Below are 18,834 nucleotides of genomic sequence, written 5' to 3'. Positions count from 1 at the left end.
GTATTCCTCATATTTGCTGAGTAGCAACATTTTTGGAATTCTAATACCCTGTTAGTATCTATATATATAGTCACACATGCTATTTGAAAACAATTTGACAATATACCCTAAAAATCGTACAAATGTTATTCTTTAATGCAATAATTCCACTTCTTGAAATATTTCCCTAAGGAGTTAATGAGAAGTAAGTACAGAGACATCTATTGTAGCAACATTTATATTAGTTAGAAAATAAAAACAACATGAAACGGCTAAAAACTGTATTAATATTTTGTAGAATATTATATAACATTTTTGAAAGCTAATTAATATAAAAGGAAAGTTCTCACAATATGCTATTAAAAAAATCAAGCCATAAAAAACTTAGTATGATACCAATTACTTATAGAATACATATTACACATGTTATAATGTACTGTTCACCTTGAACAATACGGGAGTTATGCACACTGACCACACAGGGGTGCAGTCAAAACTCTAAATGTAGCTTTTGACTCCGCCAAAAACTTAACTAAGAACCCACTGTTTACTGAAAGCCTTACCGATAAGGTAGACAGTTGAGTAACACATATTTTATATGCCTTATGCGTTATATACTGTATTTCCTCCCCTCGCCTCCAAATTAGCAGTTTCCAGATCTTCCTTCTACCACCTGCCCCCCACCCTGGCCCCCTGTTTGCACCTTCTCATCTCCTTTGCCGATTCCTCCTCTTCTCTCCGACCTCAGTTTTTTTTTTTTAAACAACCCCATTTTTGTTTTTTAAGATTTATTTATTTATTTATTCACGAGAGACACACAGAGAGAGAGGCAGAGACACAGGCAGAGGGAGAAGCAGGCTCCATGCAGGGAGCCCGACGTGGGACTCGATTCCGGGACTCCAGAATCACGCCCTGGGCGGAAGGCAGGCGCTAAACCGCTGAGCCACCCAGGGATCCCCTCTGACCTCAGTTCTTGATCCTCTTCTCTACCTCCCCTCACCCACAGAGGGCTTCCTATCCATCTTATACTGAGGACTCCCAAAGTTCTGCCTCCAGCCCTGGCTGCTCTCAAGTGCCAGACTCCTCCATCCAACTGCCTACTGGCATCTCCACTTGAATGCTGACTCAACATCTCAGACATGTCCCCAGCTGAATTTTCCCACGAAAATCTACCCCCCCCCCACACACACACACCAGCATCCCCATCTCAGTGCATGGCAATATCACCTTCCAGGTACTCAGGCCAAAACGCTGGATACGGTCCTTACCTCCTCTTCCTTCTAAGCACACCACATCCCACTCATAAGCAAACCTGGTTCCATCTTCAAAATACATCAGAGATTGGACCACATCTCACTGCCTTCATTGTTATACTTTATCCACGATCCCATCCTCTTTCTCTGGGACCACTACAGCAACTGGTGTCCCTGCTTCTACCCTTGCCCCTACTTGAGCTGGGATCTTGCCCTATTGATTCACTAATTTATCTCCAACACTTCATAGGTGTTTAAGACATATTTTTAAAAAAATAAATGAATGCATGAACATGTAATTATTTTCAAACTACTTACCTTAGTGTTATCGGGCCCTCCTATTGGTGAACAAGTAAAAGATGTTTTGTAACATTATGGTTTTCCCAAAAGTAAATATTATAATTCACTTCATGTGCTTAGAAAGGGAGATCTGTAAACTCTAATACCCAATAGTTATCCCAAAGGGAAATGCACATTCTAAAAATAATGTTCCCTCTCAAGAAAAAGCATTTAGAAGATACCATCATACAACTCTGTGAGAGTTAAGTAAAAGTTACTGCGGAGGGAACCTGGGTGGCACAGTTGGTTCAGTGTGCCTGGGTGGCACTCTTGGTTTCACCTCAGATTGTGATCTTGGGGTTGTGAGATCGAGCCCCACCATGGGCTCTGGGCTCCATGCAGAGTCTGCTTGAGTTTCTCTCTTCCTCTTCTTCTGCTCATCCTGTTCATGCATGTGCTTTTTCTCTCTCTCAAATAAAGAAATAAATCATAAGAAAGAAAAGTTACTGTGTACAAATTTTGGGTAGTTTTGGTTCCGATTTACTAATTTTACATACCTAAATATATATTAAGTTAACAATTTTGGTGGTAATATTCTTGTTTACTAGTTTTTATTTTATTGCTAATATTCAATATAATTTTGGCAAAAATCTATAATGGCTGAATCTGTGATTTCATATTTATGTGTCCCTTTTAGGTCACCTGCAATGGCTGGAGGAATTTTTGCTATAAACAGGCATTATTTTAATGAGATTGGACAATACGACAAAGGCATGGATCTCTGGGGAGCAGAAAATTTGGAACTTTCACTGAGGGTAATTCCTATTTGACTTTTTAACTAGTTACCTTTGTGCAGAGAGAGGGAATGCTGACTTCAAGTCACGAGACAAGTCCTGGTGCTTACACCCAGTTTTCCTGCCAGAGCATCTGATACCATTCCCACGTCACATGAAATAAATATCTATGGGACTTCTTGCAAAATGTGACAATAGTTAGTAAAATACCAGCTCTTATTACCATATATTTCATTATTTCTAAGCTATGGTTTATCGAATTAATGTAACGCTTTTAATTATTTGTGAAAGCTCGTCTTTGTTAAAAGACAAAGTGACAGTGTCTGGACAGTTGTGGTGCAGTGGAAATAATAGTGTTAGGCAGTGTGGGACTTGGGTGCCACTAACTCTATGGGTGATCTCAGACCTCAGTTTCACCATCTGCAAATTGGGAAGACTCAATAGGAGATGTCTGGGTTGTCCCTCCACTCTTGAATCCAGGGTTACCTGCTATCACATTAGTGGAACTTGAAAATATTATGGTGAGTGAAAGAAGCCAGACACAAAAGGCCACATATTTATATGAATGAGTCCACCCCTAGGAATGTGCAGACAAAGCAAATCCGTAGAAACAGAAGGTAGATTAGTGGTTGCCAGGGGTTTAAGGAAGGACAGTGAGTACTGATGGGAACTAGGGCTCTTTTTGGTGTGGTAAGAATGTTCCAGAATGAGACAGTGGAGCTGGTTGGACAACCTCATGAAAATACTCTGAGTCACTGAATCATATATACTGTGAAAGGGTGAATTTTTTATAGACTGTGAATTACATCTCAAATCTTTTTTTTTAAAGATTTTATTTATTTATTCATGATAGAGAGAGAGGCAGAGACACGGGCAGAAGGAGAAGCAGGCTCCATGCAGGGAGCCCTATGTGGGACTCGATCCCAGGTCTTCAGGATCATGCCCTGGGCCAAAGGCAGATGCCAAACCGCTGAGCCACCCAGGGATCCCCTGCATCTCAAATCTAAAAGTAGATTTGAGGGCAGCCCCGGTGGCCCAGCGGTTTAGCGCCGCCTTCGGACCGGAGCGTGATCCTGGGGACCCAGGATCGAGTCCCACATGGGTCTCCCTGCGTGGAGCCTGCTTCTCCCTCTGCCTGTGTCTGCCTCTCTCTCTCTGTGTCTCCCATGAATAAATAAAATCTTAAAAAAAAAATTAAAAAAAATAAATAAATAAAATAAAAATAAAAGTAGATTTGACTTTTAAATATTCCCGTGATATTAGATCATTAGACATTAGGCATCTGTTGCTAACTTTCTTGTAGGATCCTTGGTCAGCCATTAATCTTTCTACTCCATTTCCTCACCTGGCAAATAGGAATAAATATAAATGCCATTGTCAGAATTTCGTGAAGATTTTTGTGTTTTTGTGGATTTTTAATTTTATTTAAATTCCAGGATAGTTAACACAGTGTTTCTATTAGTTTCAGATGTACAATAAATGATTCAGCAATTCTATGCATCACCTGGTGATCATCAGAACAAGTGCCCTCCTTAATCCCCATCACCTGTTTCCCCATCGCCCACTCTCTCCCTTCTGGTGACCTGAATCAGTGTATTCCCTACAGTTAAGAGACTGTTTCTTGGTTTCTCTTTCTCTCTCTTTCTTCCTTTTCTCATTTCTTATGTTTCTTAAATTGCAATTTTGTGAAGATTTGATGACATAATTGGAGTAGAGAAAAAAGTACAAAACAGATATTCCTGGCAAGAGAGTCTGAAGAAAGTATGAAGGTACGATTCAGATGTTTATTGTATGCTTATCATAGATAAATTGTGGTTTTTCACTAAATTCTAACAGGCTTTTTTCATGGTCACTTTGGAGCTCCTGGCTAGCTCTGTTGGAAGAGCCTGTGACTCTTGATCTCAGGGTTGTGAGTTCAAGCCCCAAGTTGGGTGTAGAGGTGTTTTAAATAAAAAAAAAAAAATTTTTAATAAAACTTAAAAAAAAAGCAGTCACTTTGAACTGTGCATGTAAATCTGGGCTATGAATTCACCATAATTATTCTTAATTTTTTCTCTCTTTTCTCTGCCTGTTTGTCTCTTCCCAGCAGAGACAATCTGGTGCAGAGAAAACAGTTTAATCAATGACTAAGGTCTAATCTCAACTAAGCTTTAGCTTCCTTGCAGGTAAAAAGAATAAAACAGGGGATCCCTGGGTGGCGCAGCGGTTTGGCGCCTGCCTTTGGCCCAGGGTGCGATCCTAGAGACCCGGGATCGAATCCCACATGAGGCTCCCGGTGCATGGAGCCTGCTTCTCCCTCTGTCTATGTCTCTGCCTCTCTCTCTCTCTCTGATTATCATAAATAAATAAAAATTAAAAAAAAAGAAAAAAAACAGAGATTCCCTATTACAGCGTTGTGAAGACAGATACCTTATAGAAGCTGCTTAATAAGTGACAGCTGTAATTACTCTTAAACTGTTGCCGTCTGTTCTTTAGACTCTGCAATCGTCTGCAGAGTTCATACTCTGATTTCATATATTAGCATGTATTAAAACATTTGCTATATTTGCTTTTTGTGTTTTATTTTTGTGATTTTTTTTTCCGTTTTGGTTTTTATCTCCCTCTTCCTTTTTTTGGCTTGTTACTTTGTTCACTTGCTTAAAGTTCTTTTAAGCACAGACTCCTTTCATGATGCTTCAGATACTTTATTGTGAACATAAAAATATCTGAGCAATATATTTTTCCTCTTAAGGCCCTATTTGACAGTACGTTGTAAGCTTGTTGTATTCATGGCTTCTCCCCACCCCCCATCATGTGTTCCCTTCTGATGCAGGCATTATTTTATAACATTCATGTTTTGGGCACTTTTCATTGTTTGGTAGATGATTACTTGCTTTGGCTTTTGGCTGTCTGTGAATATGGTATACGGTATATACCACCTGCCTCTCAAGACCTAATACCTTAATGAGCACATTCTTGTATCTCAGAATAAAATCAATTTTGTGAACAACACATGCATATTTGAAGAGGGAGTGTATTCCTTTTTCTGGCTCTATATTACCTCCAGATAGCAAATAACAGCTAACTTATCTTTCACATGTATTATTTATCCCTGCTTCAGTATTTTCAACTACTCCATTCCTAATGGTCCCTTCATATTTTTTTAAGTATGTTGTGGGTCTCTCCTTTTATAAATGTGTAAATTAATAAATAGCTTGAGTACTCTCTTGACCCTAACAGCAGTCTCTAACCAAGGTAAATAACCCTGTCTTTCCAGAGAGAAGATCATCGACACCTGTACCTAGGTTTCCATTTCTCCTCATTCCAATAAATCAACATCCTGGTGGCCCTCAGCACTCTAGGAGAGCGTTCCTGGAACTGTCACCAGTTTAATACTGATGTCCCTAGTGTATGGCTTTTGCTATTCTGTAACCTGGAGGTTACTGCAACATTTGACCCTGTAGACCAATTTTCTTCCAGCAGTTTTCTTGAAGTTTAGAACAATGCTGCTGGTCCCTCTTCCATAGCTCTGTTGTTCTTGAAGTCCTCGCATGAGTTTCTTCTGTGCATCCCTGAAGCACAGGTATTCCTAAGACCATTGTTGTTGTCAGCTGTCCCTTCTTGCCCAGCATGCTGCTTGGGGCTCAGGGTTGACATCAGCTATTTTGTACCTGTGAAGCCACATTGGTTGTTAATATAGTGCAATGTTTCCTTACTTGGTGCGAAAGAACCTCAAGTCTGAGTCCACTGAATACCTCCCACAGGCAGCCCACCCACCCTGTGGATCGATCAGCAGGCTTTCCACTATCCAACAACTAAAGGGACAGCAGCTGGCAGGGCAGGGGCACCAGAGGTGTTGTCGCGCTGTGTCATAACTTGTTGATATTTTTCACAGCATCCCTGCGTTAGCTCCCATGGCTGTAACTAACAGCTGTGTGGTAACAGTACTCAAGGCTACATGTTTTTAGGTTAGGACTCTCTCAAGAGTTCTAGTTAGGTCCAATGTAGCTGTCATTTAGGAGCACCTGCTGTGTTGGGCTATGCCACACGCTGGGCACTCAGAAGAAGACACAGCCCTCATCCTTCCTTTCTCTCACTCACTCATTCAACAATGCTGAGAACCTGCTATGTGCAAAGTGCTGTGCTAGTGCTAGATACAGTGGCACACAGTGCAAATGTGGCTTCTGATGGCATGAACCTCCACTCTGCTGGAGTGGAGAGAGGTGATTATTTTTGATAAATGTAATGAAGAGGAACACAGAATACTACAAGATCAGATAAAAGGGGAATTAACCTTGTGTTGGGGGAAGTGTGTGTCTTAGATGGCTTCCCTAGAGAAACGGCTTTTTTTTTTTTAAGATTTAATTTATTTATTTGACAGACAGAAAAAGAGCACAAGCGGGGAGCTGCAGCAGGAGAGGTTGAAGCAGACTCCCTGCTGACCTGGGAGCCTGATGTAGGGCTCCATCCCAGGACCCTGAGATCATGACCTGAGCTGAAGACAGATGCTTAACTGACTGAACCACCCAGGCACCCCAGAAATGGCATTTTTAAGTTATGGGATAAAGGATAAAAATGTATTTCATTTATTTAACAAGGTCTTGTGTGTGTGTGGCATGCACTACTCTGGAATCTTACAGATACTAACTTATTTAATCTTTCTGATAAGCCTGTGAGCGAGGTGCATGATCTCCTACTTATAGTGGAGAAACTGGGGTACAGAGTGTTCAAGTAACTTTCTTCAATTCACAGAATCTATAGGTACATGATCCAAATCTATTGTGTCCTGCTTTGTACTATCTACTCAACTTCAGATCTGGAGATCTTGCCAGCTCAGTTCTATTCTAAGTCATTTCTCTCTGGAAGCCTCCAGAGCTCTGAATTCATGTTAGCTGCCCTGAGCTCAGTGTTAATGATCACTCTGGAAAGTGGGGATTGGCTAGGTGCCCACAGAGCTGCAGCTTCACCCCCAGCCTCAGGATGGCTCTCCTAACCAGGCTTCACATCCACACTCCTGGTGGGGTGGAAGCTGGTCTGCGTGGCTCGGGGCTAGATCCTGATGGCCCCAGATAGAGACCAGGTGCACTGCTCTCGACCTGGAGCCCTGCCATAGACTCTGAGGATCTCCTGCCTCACTGTGGGACAGGACCTCTTAAACATTGAATCCAGCTTGGATTCAGCCCAAAGTGGCCAAACCTCCTTGGATGCTGTGATGTGAATGCAAACCACATGCTGGCAATAGGGAAAGGGTGGACCAAATTCTTACAGTCTACATAAGAGGGAATTGGGCTTGCTCCTTAGGATTGGGCATGCTCCCCAGGATTGGGCATGCTCTTTGGCAGCCCCCTGCTCTTGGACCACAGCTCGCCAGGTCTTCACTGGGTTAATTCAGCGTGCTCAGAATTTCCATTTCTCATGGGTTTCTTCAAGGCCCTCTTTCTCTTCTCCCTCCACCCTCTTAGTAACCTTATCCACACCATGCTTCAATGACTGCATGCTGATGACACAGTTCTAGCTCCTTCTCAGGTCTTTCTGAGCCATAAGCTTGTGCATCTAGTTGCCTACAGGTTACTCTTCTATAGGATGAATGTCCCTTGGGTACCCTACACCCAACATTTGAAAAATAGCTCTTTCTACCTCCTTGAACCCATCCCTCCTGCCATGTTCCCTTCCTCTTTGTGTGGATGATGTGCTGCCCTCCACCTACCTGCAACCATCCATCCCCAACCCCGCAGAGTGCCTTCTTGATCTCCCCTCTCCTTTTCATGCCCCACTTTCCACCACCATGTGTGGTTAGATCTAGGTCTAAGTCTTCACTCACCTCTGTCCATCTTGCTCTTTCCCATCACCACAGTCCATAGTTACAGCCTTGATGTAATTTCTTTGGGAAGACTTTCTTGACCATATCCTCACTGCCCTATCCGCCATGCACCTGCATGCACACACATAGACGCTCCCCACCCCCTTATCCTGTGTGTGCTCACACATTACAGTGTGTGCTTTGCCCATTATAGTACTTTTTGTGCAATCCCCTAGTTGTCACTTGTGTGTGTGTTCAGCAGACTCCATGGGCATACAACCTGTGTGGTTCCACATGGGGCCATGTTTGGAGGGACCCCACACCTAGTTGACCTCCATTCCCTGCTGTTGCCTTCTTGAAATTTTTAAATAATTTTTGAATCAGAGACTCCATTTTTATTTTGTGCTGGGCCCCCCCCAGTGTGTGTACTCACCAGGCTGTGAGCCCCATGAGGGTGGGGACACGGTCTGACTTGTTCACAAGGGGGTCCCTCAGCACCTGGTATGTTGACCATGTAAAAAAGTGGCTGGGAGATATTTGTAAATAGTTGAACCCATTGTAATCTAAGAAGCCTCATGTATAAATGATCAGAATAACTGTCGTGTGCATCCACTGAGGCAATGCACATTAAGCATTTAAAACAGTGTCTGCCACCTAATATGCCTGTAGCCAATGTTTGTTCCCTTCTTTTTATGCTACAGCTGTCCCAGAGTTCTCATTTAAAATGGTATCTGGCTAGCAACCTCTCCTAACTTTCTGCTAAGATGTTTATTAAGACTGGAGAAGATGGGATCCCACTAGAAAATAAATCTCATGGCCAGCCTAGCCTGAATCTGGAAGGCAGCTCCATAACTGGGAGGCCAATAGAACAGCCTGACAAAATCGTACCCTGGTTTTGTCACATGAGGTGCCCCTACTTCACCTCACAAAAACAAATCCAGATTACAGAATAAATAAGGACACCCTTAGAAATGCCCTGATTTCTGCCTACAGATTCAGGCTGTAGGCCTGAAATAGCCTTCCAACCATGTGTCCATGGAGAAGGGCTAGTGAGGCTGGACCATGATGCAAGGAGAGGAGAGCAAGAGAAGGCTGGACAGGGCACAGGGGTAAGACACCATAGGATTTAGATTTTTTAAAAGATTTTTTAAATTTATTCATGAGAGAGACAGAGAGAGAGAAAGGGGCAGAGACACAGGCAGAGGGAGAAGCAGGCTCCATGAAGGGAGCCTGACATGGGACTCAATCCCCGGTCTCCAGGATCAGGCCCTGGGTTGAAGGCAGCACTAAACTGCTGAGCCATTGAGGTTGCCCAAGATTTAGATATTTAGATTGTATCTTATGCATGGTGGAATGCTGTAGGTGGGTTTTAAGTAGGATAGTGATGGAGATGAACAAAGTGGAAGATAAGCAGGGAGATTGGGAGCTTCTTATAATGATCTGGACAGAGGGTGACCACAGATGGGACTAGAATAGTGGTAATGGAGATGAAAAGACTGGACAGGCATACCTTACAAGTAGAGAGCATGGCACTTAGAGATTGAGCAGGGAAGACAGATGTTAAGAGGAAGTGGTGTCACAGATAACCCAATTATCAGTTGGTTAATGCCATGATGACGCTGCTATGTTACAAGTCAGCTCAAAACTGAATGGCTTAGACCAATATGCATTTGCTTTTTTTTCTTTCATATGTTCATGGGCTGGCCAGGGTGGTGGCTCTGCCTCTAATTTAGATTGTTTGGGCTTGGCTCTAGTCTCTGAGTTTGGCTCAGGTCTATTCATCATTCTAAGAGTATTATAATCCTACTAGTATTCTGCGAGTATTTGTAGTACTAGTATATGAGTGGTTAACTAGTAGCAACTCAGCATATTCTTCTCATTTAGATGGGCAAGGATGCAAAAGTGAAGCCAAACTGCATAGCATATTTAAAGGCTCAGCACACATCCTGTCTGCTCATGTTCTGTTGGCCAAAGCAACAGATGGACAAGCCCAGAGTCAGGACGTCAGAAAAATAAACTTTGCCCCAAAGTGAGGGATGGGGGAGTTAGCTAATATTTGCTGAACAATATTTCCACCTATCACACCAAGTTTCTGGAATGAGCAACTAAGTGAATGGAGGTCTTTTTTACTTAAGTAAAATTGCAGTTAAAAAAAAATTGCAGTTAAGAGAAAAATGTTCCTTGGGCATCAGTTAGCTTTTGCTTATGCAAACTATTCCAAAACACAGTGGCTTAAAACAGCAAACAATTGTTATTTCTTCTAATTCACTGTGTTGCTAAAGGGGCTTTTCTGATCATAGACAGGATAGCTGATTTCTACTGGTGGTGCCTATACATCAGTGTTCATTGGAGGCTCAGCTGGTGCTGGCGAGTTTAGGATGCATTATTTGCATATCTGGACATCACCCAGTGATAGCGGGGCCATCATGTGCATCATCATGGAGATGGCCTGGCTGTTCGTCTCCTACCTCAGGCTCATTCACAGTGAAGTGGTTGCAATGTTCCCATGAGCAAACAAGAGAAGGCAAGCCCCAACAGGCAGCCAACACTTTCCAAGACTCTGTGTCACATATGTTGATGTCTGGTTGGCCAAAGCAAATCAAGGCCAGATTTAAGAGATTGAAGAAATAAGCTTTGCATCTTGATGGAGTGAGGTACAAAATTACATTGCACAGAAGCGTGCATATAGGAATGAAGAGGATCCATGGCCATTCTTGCAACCTACCACACTTAACTACAGCAGAGATACACTCTTATTTACAAAACAAACTCTAAGTGTTTTACAAGTATCAACTTGTCTAATGCTCCTAACCATCCCACGAGGTGGGTAATGCTATTCTCACTTTACAGATGAGGAAACTGAGGCACAAAAATGTTGAGTAACTGCAGTAACTTGCCTTAGTTCATAAAACTGATGGAGAACTCGAACTACACTGAGTGGCCTCAGAGTCTGTGCTTACCCACACTTACCCACTGCATTAGCCTGACTTTCAATGGGGTGCTATTACTATTACTACTACTACTACTACTACTATTAGTACTACAAGTAGAAACTGGGAGCTGTATGGATGATTTCCAGCAGAATATCAGAGGAAGCAAGCTGATCATCTCCTACATGGACAATGAGCACAGCCAAAGGCATGTCCAGGTAGATCATGTCCCTCTTGAGAATAAATCAAGAGTAGTAACAAGCACATGAGCTCTGTGAAGATTAGGCTAAATTGCCATAGCTTCCTTCAATTTGATTCTTTTTAAAGATTTATTTATTTATTCTGGAGGTGGGGAGGACCAGAGGGAGAGGAAGAGAAAGAGTCTTAAGCAGACTCCACGCTCAGTGTGGAGCCAAATGTGGGGCTCAATCTTACAACCTCGAGATCATGACCTAAGCCAAAACCAAGAGTTGGCCGCTTAACCAACTGCACCACCCAGGTGCCCCATGAGTTTTGAGCAAGTATTTTTATAAAATTTTTACTCTTTTACCTCTTTTATCACTTTACTTTTGTTTTCTATTCTGTACTCATAGCCAGATTTCTTTTTTAATCAAGAAACATTTTAGAGATCCCTGGGTGGCTCAGTGGTTTGGCACCTGCCTTTGTCCCAGGGCATGATCTTGGAGTCCCAGGATCAATTCCCACGTTGGGCTCCCTACATAGAGCCTGCTTCTCCCTCTGTGTCTCTCATGAATAAATAAATAAAATCTTTTAAAAAAACCATTTCAAACATAAACTGTCTCCAGTCAGTTAATTATTAAACAAATATTAACTATCTTCCAAAATTCCTTAAGTTCTCACAGAAAAAGAGAATAAAACATTTTAAATAGCTAGTACCAATTAGCTTTTGCTATATAACAAAGCACCCCCCAAATAGTAGCTTAAGTGAACAACTATGTATTTCTCAATTTCAGATGAAAATAAACACCTGGGGCACCTGGGGGGCTCAGTCAGTTAAGCATCTACCTTTGGCTCAGGTCATGATCCCAGGGTCCTGGGATCCAGCCCTATGTTGGGCTCCCTGCTCAGCGGGGAGCCTGCTTCTCCCTCTCCCTCTGCCCCTCCCCCCAACTCGTGCATTCTCTCTCTCTCTCTCTTAATAAAGAAATAAGATCTTTAAAAAAAATGAGATCCAAAGAGGATGTGTCTGATCATAAGGATGTGGCAGATCTGATTTAAAAAACTAATGCTTTGGGGTTCTGATGTAAGCGTTTTTCTAAGGAAAAGGAATTCCATAGATATTCTTTCTAGATATTCCAAAGGGCTATTTCTAAAGAATTCTAGAGGTTAGTTGCATGAGTCTTTAGGTCTCATGTCAGAAGATGTATTTTCTGAAACATAATCCCTTCTAACTACCCGAGTGATATACTTCACCCTAAGTATTGTTCTTATAAACAATCTGAGTATTGTGCTCAGTGAGAGCCTTATTTCCTATTACTGTTTCCTAAATGATTAGATGGATTTTATAAGAAAGTGTCTAGAGAACTGGGATATAGGGTCTTGATCAGTCAGAACAGGGATTCTCATTTTGGTGCGCATCAGAATCACCTGAAGAACAAGTTAAAATACATATTCCTGGGCCCAGCCCTACAGTTCTTGGTTTAGTAAGTCTGGGTGGGTCCAAGGCTTTTGCATTTTGAAGCTCCTGAGCGATCTGATGCTGCTAGTCTGGGGACTATGCAAGAATCCCTTAGTTAGACTCAACAAAAACATCATGGCAAGTGTGCTATGAGATATGTAAGTGGTGTGTACCAGATTTATACTATAAGCACATTTTAATACTAAAAATTGGAAAAAAAATAAAATAAAATAAAATAAAAATTGGAAACTACAAAACTATCCGAACAATACAAAACTTTTAAAATAACTTCACATACCATTAAATGAAAAAAAACCACAACTTATCTCAGTGTTGTGTATAGATGCGTGTATATGCATGGACTTGAATTTATATTGAGGAACAAAGTTTTAGGACAAGTAGTGATTTTTTATTCTCTGTGTACTTTTCTACTTTTTTTTTTTTAATGATAGTCACACACACACAGAGAGAGAGAGAGAGAGAGGCAGAGACATAGGCAGAGGGAGAAGCAGGCTCCATGCACCGGGAGCCCGATGTGGGATTCGATCCTGGGTCTCCAGGATCACGCCCTGGGCCAAAGGCAGGCGCCAAACTGCTGCACCACCCAGGGATCCCTTTTTTTTGTTTTTCAATGGTCATATTTTGTGTAGTAAAAAAAATTGTTAAAAAAATAAGTATTATAAAGTGTTTTAAGTACAAAAAAGACAATCATTGAATTTAGCCATGATCAGTATTTTCCTTGTTACCTGCTGACGTCCAGCAATACTTACTCTCAGAATACTATTTGAGAACATTTGAAGAGAAAATACCTTGCCACATTTCATTACATAATCAGCATCAGAATTGGCCAAGTATGAGGGAGACAGAATCACTTATTATTCAGAGTCCTGGCCCTTAGTATTCAGAGTGCTGGCCCTGGGGCCAAACTTCCTGAATTTAAACCCTGAAATTTGTTATCACTGGGCAAGCTTCTTAACAAATGTATGTACTAGTTTTTTTATCCATAAGGTGGGGCTAATCAGGGTTATCTACCTTGTGAGGATTGAATAAACAACTTAAGAAATGTTACATATTGCTGTGTTTGTAAAAAAAAAAAAAAAAAAAAGTCAGCAGTTGCCCAGTACTAGCAAACATACATTAATGTTTTCTGTTTTTGTCTAGATCTGGATGTGTGGAGGCCAACTCTTTATAATCCCCTGCTCCCGAGTGGGACACATCAGTAAGCAGCGCTTTTCAAACCAACCTGAGCTTGTAAAAGCCATGACATATAATAATCTCAGATTGGTGCACGTCTGGCTGGATGAATACAAGGTGAAGGAAATGTCTGTGATTTGGAATGATGAGCAAGAGCACAGAATGAGAATTGCTTTAAAGAAACCTGTGACTGCCTTTCCAGATAACAAGTTGTTTTTTTTTTTCTCTCTTTTCCTTAAATTAGTGGCACGCCGTCAGCCACTCATCCACCTGCCCCAGACCCTAGTCTCAACTAGTTTATTCTAATCTACGACACTTGAACATTACTTTTAATTTCTAAGGAAACTCAAGAAGTAAGTCAACCAACACAGGAAATTTGTTTTGTTTGTTTTGCCCTCTAAGGATTGCCTCCTCTGAAGCATATACCTTTCCCTGTTCCCATCCTCACAGGCAACTCTTTATTTATTTTTATTTATTTTTATTTATTTTATAATAAATTTATTTTTTATTGGTGTTCAATTTACCAACATACAGAATAACACCCAGTGCTCATCCTGTCAAGTGCCCCCTCAGTGCCCGTCACCCATTCACCCCCACCCCCTACCCTCCTCCCCTTCCACCACCCCTAGTTCGTTTCCCAGAGTTAGGAGTCTTCATGTTCTGTCTCCCTTTCTGATATTTCCCACACATTTCTTCTCCCTTCCCTTATATTCCCTTTCACTATTATTTATATTCCCCAAATGAATGAGAACATACACTGTCCTTCTCCGATTGACTCATTTCACTCAGCATAATACTCTCCAGTTCCATCCACGTCGAAGCAAATGGTGGGTATTTGTCATTTCTAATGGCTGAGTAATATTCCATTGTATACATAAACCACATCTTCTTTATCCATTCATCTTTCGATGGACACCAAGGCTCCTTCCACACTTTGGCTATTATGGACATAGGCAACTCTTTAGATTCTTTCTCCACTACCAAGTTCTCAAGTGGTGCAAGCTGCTGTGATCTGGAGACCGCACAAGAACCTCCACTGCCTCTTTCCACCAACAGTCAAAGATTTCTCTATCAAAGCCATCCCCCTTCACCTGTGCACCTCCCTCAGGCTTCAGTTCCTAGCCAGGTCCTAAAAGAGTGCACATACAGAAGACATGTAGCTGTGGCCCCATTTTTTGTCACCCCATTTTAACTTGAAACTTGTCCCTGCAGGATCCAGGCACAAACAAATATGGCAGGAACCCCAATAAGACCTCATTTTAGATATATGGGGAGAAATATGTAAGAATCTCTCTGTGATAGTATATGTTCTGGTCTTAATCTAATATATATTATTTAAAATCACAAAAGTAATACTACTCATTCTTTAGTAATCAGGGCAATGTGAATTAAAACCACAGGGAGATATTTCTATATAGTCACTTAGATTGTCAAAAACGTTTAGAGTCTGATAGGACCAATCATTGGCAAGCACAGGAATTTTCGGACACCATGTAAATAAACAGTACAGTAAATCTTAAAGACATAATGGTGAACAAAAGCAGCCAAGCACAGTAGAATATATACTGATTATTCAATTTCTATAAGTTAAAAATGGGTAAACTTAAGCCATATAATCTATGTGTGCACAAATTAGATAATAAAGTGAAGACATGAATACATAAGATAACATTTAAAACCAAGGGAAAGGCTATGCTCAGGATGGGAAAGGCAGGGGGCCTTGGAAATGCTGTTTATGTTCTATTTCTTGACCTAGTCAGCATTACAGGGATTGAGTTTTCAATAATTCATTAAGTTGTACATTTAATATTACATACTTTTTTATATGCTTATTATATTTCCTAATTAAAACCTTTTTTAAAAGGTAAAACACACTCAAGTTTAAAAGTCATACAGTATTGATTGGGATCCCTGGGTGGCTCAGCAGTTTAGTTCCTCCCTTTGGCCCAGGGCGTGGTCCTGGAGTCCTGGGATCACATTGGACTCCCTGCATGGAGCCTGCTATTCCCTCTTCCTGTGTCTCTGCCTCTGTGTGTCTCTCATGAATAAATACATAGGGTTTAAAAAAAATAGAAGTCATACAGTGTTGAAAGAGTATTAAATGAAAAGCAAGCTTGCTCAGCCCATAGTTTGACCCCTCAGAAGTAACATTAAATTAGCAATCATTAAATTTAATCACTAAAAATCAATCACTAAATTTAAATCACTAAAATTAATAGTTTCTTGTTAATACCCATTTAAAAACAAATATATATCCTTTTACATAACTAGATTCACATAATATTTTGTTCTGCAATTTTTCCACCTGTTAGTATATTTTATTTTTAAAGATTTTATTTACTTATTTATTTATTAGAGAAAGAGAGTGAGAGAGTCCATAAATGATAGGGAGGGGCAGAGGGAGAGGGAGAAGCAGACTCCCCGTTGAGCAAGGAACCTCACATGGGGCTGGCTCCCAGAACTTTGAGATCCTAGGACCTTGAGATCATGACCTGAGCCGAAGGCAGACACTTAACTGACTGAACCACCCAGGCGCCCCTACCTGTTAGAATATTTTTTAAAATATACTTTCAAAGTTTTAAAAATCCAAACATATAAACATACATACTAAAAGAACATAAATATTCTTTTAAATATTTCCTTTGAATGGATATCCTAAAATCAATCCCATTGATAAATAGCCCCCCAGTGATAAACATTCTGATTATCTCAGCTTTTTGATAATCCTTAACATTGATAAAATGAACATCGTTTACATTATCTTTTTGTACATTTGTACAAATATATATCTGGAATAAATCTCAAAACATGGACTTGCTGGGCCATGAGAAGTATGTTTTAAATCCTGGTGGTTTAATGTCCAAACTACCATCAGCAAATATATGTGAAAATGCCTGTCTCCCCACAACTTTTCCAAGTCTGGTTTTAATTATTTTGTATTCTAATCTCATAGGTTAAAAATTATTATTTTATATTGTATTAATTAATGAGAGATCTTGAGCTTTTTTTTATATTTGTTAATTTTTTTTTTCTGTGAACTCTGGCCACAGATTTAAATAGTTGACTTAAACACAGCTTGGACTGGGTAGTTTCTGAATTTCACAGAGGATATAGTGACAACTTAAACTTAGGATATAGCTCTAACTTAAAGAGCATATAACGTTTGGCATTAAATCAATGGATTGTATGACCTGGCACACTGGGAAATGTAATGAGTGACATTAGACGAGAGAGGGCTTTGCAGAAAATGTTGTCCGAGGTCTTCTCTGCCTTTGCTTCCAAATGACAACATCTCTCTACCACCCTCAGGCCCATCCCCTGTACCAATCTGCCCTGACTAGGATTGGCAAGACATGATGGCAAAGGCCTACAATGGTCAAGGGTCCCAGGGAGAATCCAACATGGTGTGTCCATAATACACTAACCTGGATAAGCAAGTTCTTCTCTTATTCGACAATATTGTACTATAGTCTGGGCACTAGGAAACACAGGGGAAAATACAAGGGTTCTTTTGATGTTTGGGTCTATTTAGAATATCTCTTATTTAAAAAAAATATTTACTTATCGGAGAGAGAGAGAGATGAGCAAGTGGGAGTAGGGCAGAGGGAGAGGGACAGAGAGAATCCCAAGCAGACTCCCCGTTGAACTTGAAAGCCAACATGGGGCTGGACCCCACAATCCCAAGATCATGACCTGAGCCAAAACCAAAAGTCAGATGCCCAACCTACTGATCCATCCAGGCGCTCCTAGTATATCTCTTTTAATATGGAGCAGATTGATTCCATCAGACCTCTTAAATCAGAGGGTATAACAGAGAAACGAGGTGTGGTAATGATAATGACCAGTATTGACATGACACTGACACTCCATGCCAGCCTTGGTTTCCCCAGTACTCTGCACGATTAGAATATTCAGTCCTCACAACTTCATGAGGGTAGGGTCACATAATAACAAAGCAAGAATGTGACCCCAGGCTGTCTTACCCCAGAGTTAATTTGCCCTGAACCCACTATACCATCCCATTTCTGAAATCATGGACATGTGGACTGGGATCAGGGAATGAAGGTTTTGTCCTTGAGTATTGAGAGAGCAGGAGAAAGGGGATATATCACAATAGGTGGCTGTGATTGTTGGGCTCCTAAGAAGCAGGATCCAACCTTCCTGGATCCTTCTCTACCACCTCTATCATGGTTCATAGAGCAAGCACACAGTGTGTGTGAATACGTGTGGGGTGAATGAATCCCAGGTACCACGTGTCTCTGCCTTCACTATATGAATGAAATAGGAAGGCTTTTTGTTTTGTTTTGTTTTAATAGGAAGGTTTTTTGTTTGTTGTTGTTGTAATTCAGGTGATGGAAATATATACTGCTATGTTCGATATACTGCTATGTTTGGTTTAACAAAATGACTCTCTATTTCCATTTAGGAGCAGTTTTTTTTACATCAGCCTGGTCTGAAATCTGTTGCCTATGGCAACATTAGTGAGCGTGTTGAACTAAGGAAACGATTGGGTTGCAAATCATTTCAGTGGTATCTGGATAATGTCTTCCCAGAATTGGAGACATCTAAGGGCAGCCTATGAAAAGGAAACAAATCATTTTCATTAATGAAGGACTAGAAGTCCCCAAGATCGTCAACAGAGAGAAGAGTACAAGTTTGGAACATCATGAAATTGTGTGACATGAGTAAGAAATACAACCAGAGAGCTCTAGAACAAGAGTGCCTTTCTGTCTTCCTTTAATGCTAGTTCATAACGCTGTTGCATATGCCACTACATTTCTGGGATGGCAAAACCTTGAACATTAGAAATATACCCTATCACACAGTTAAGACTATCATACAATTGAACAAGGTAAAATGTATTCCCTTTGTTATTTGCCAAACTCATTTGGTCCCATTAAACCATAGGGAATGCTCCACTCTTGGAGCCTTTGTCAACTCCATTCCTACTCCAGACAGTGGCTTTGTCGGAAAGACATTCACAGAG

At 40.9% G+C, this 18,834-nt stretch overlaps 1 protein-coding gene across 5 annotated transcripts in view; it reads left to right on the top strand.

Moving 5' to 3' along the window:
- The window catches only part of GALNTL5 (polypeptide N-acetylgalactosaminyltransferase like 5), a 59,193-nt gene extending 40,629 nt beyond the window's left edge, over positions 1–18,564 (top strand). Inside the window, exons 8-11 of one of the 5 annotated variants that reach the window (XR_012007811.1) lie at positions 2,209–2,326; positions 13,815–13,964; positions 14,092–14,200; positions 18,274–18,412. Coding sequence is in view for 3 of the 5 variants with exons in the window: in XM_072776907.1 (XP_072633008.1) it covers positions 2,209–2,326; positions 13,815–13,964; positions 18,274–18,429 (424 nt within the window). In the remaining 2 variants the exon portion in view is untranslated. Of the gene's footprint in view, positions 1–2,208; positions 2,327–3,767; positions 3,921–3,996; positions 4,075–13,814; positions 14,057–14,091; positions 14,201–18,273 lie in introns of those variants that run through there. The other 4 variants (XR_012007812.1, XM_072776907.1, XM_072776908.1 and 1 more) reach the window with 4 other exon arrangements.
- The last annotated feature ends 270 nt before the right edge of the window (positions 18,565–18,834 follow it).

The sequence above is a fragment of the Canis lupus genome, chromosome 15, assembly GCF_048164855.1.
Source record: "Canis lupus baileyi chromosome 15, mCanLup2.hap1, whole genome shotgun sequence".
NCBI classification, from domain to species: Eukaryota; Metazoa; Chordata; class Mammalia; order Carnivora; family Canidae; genus Canis; species Canis lupus.
This window is presented reverse-complemented; position numbering and strand designations above follow the sequence as displayed.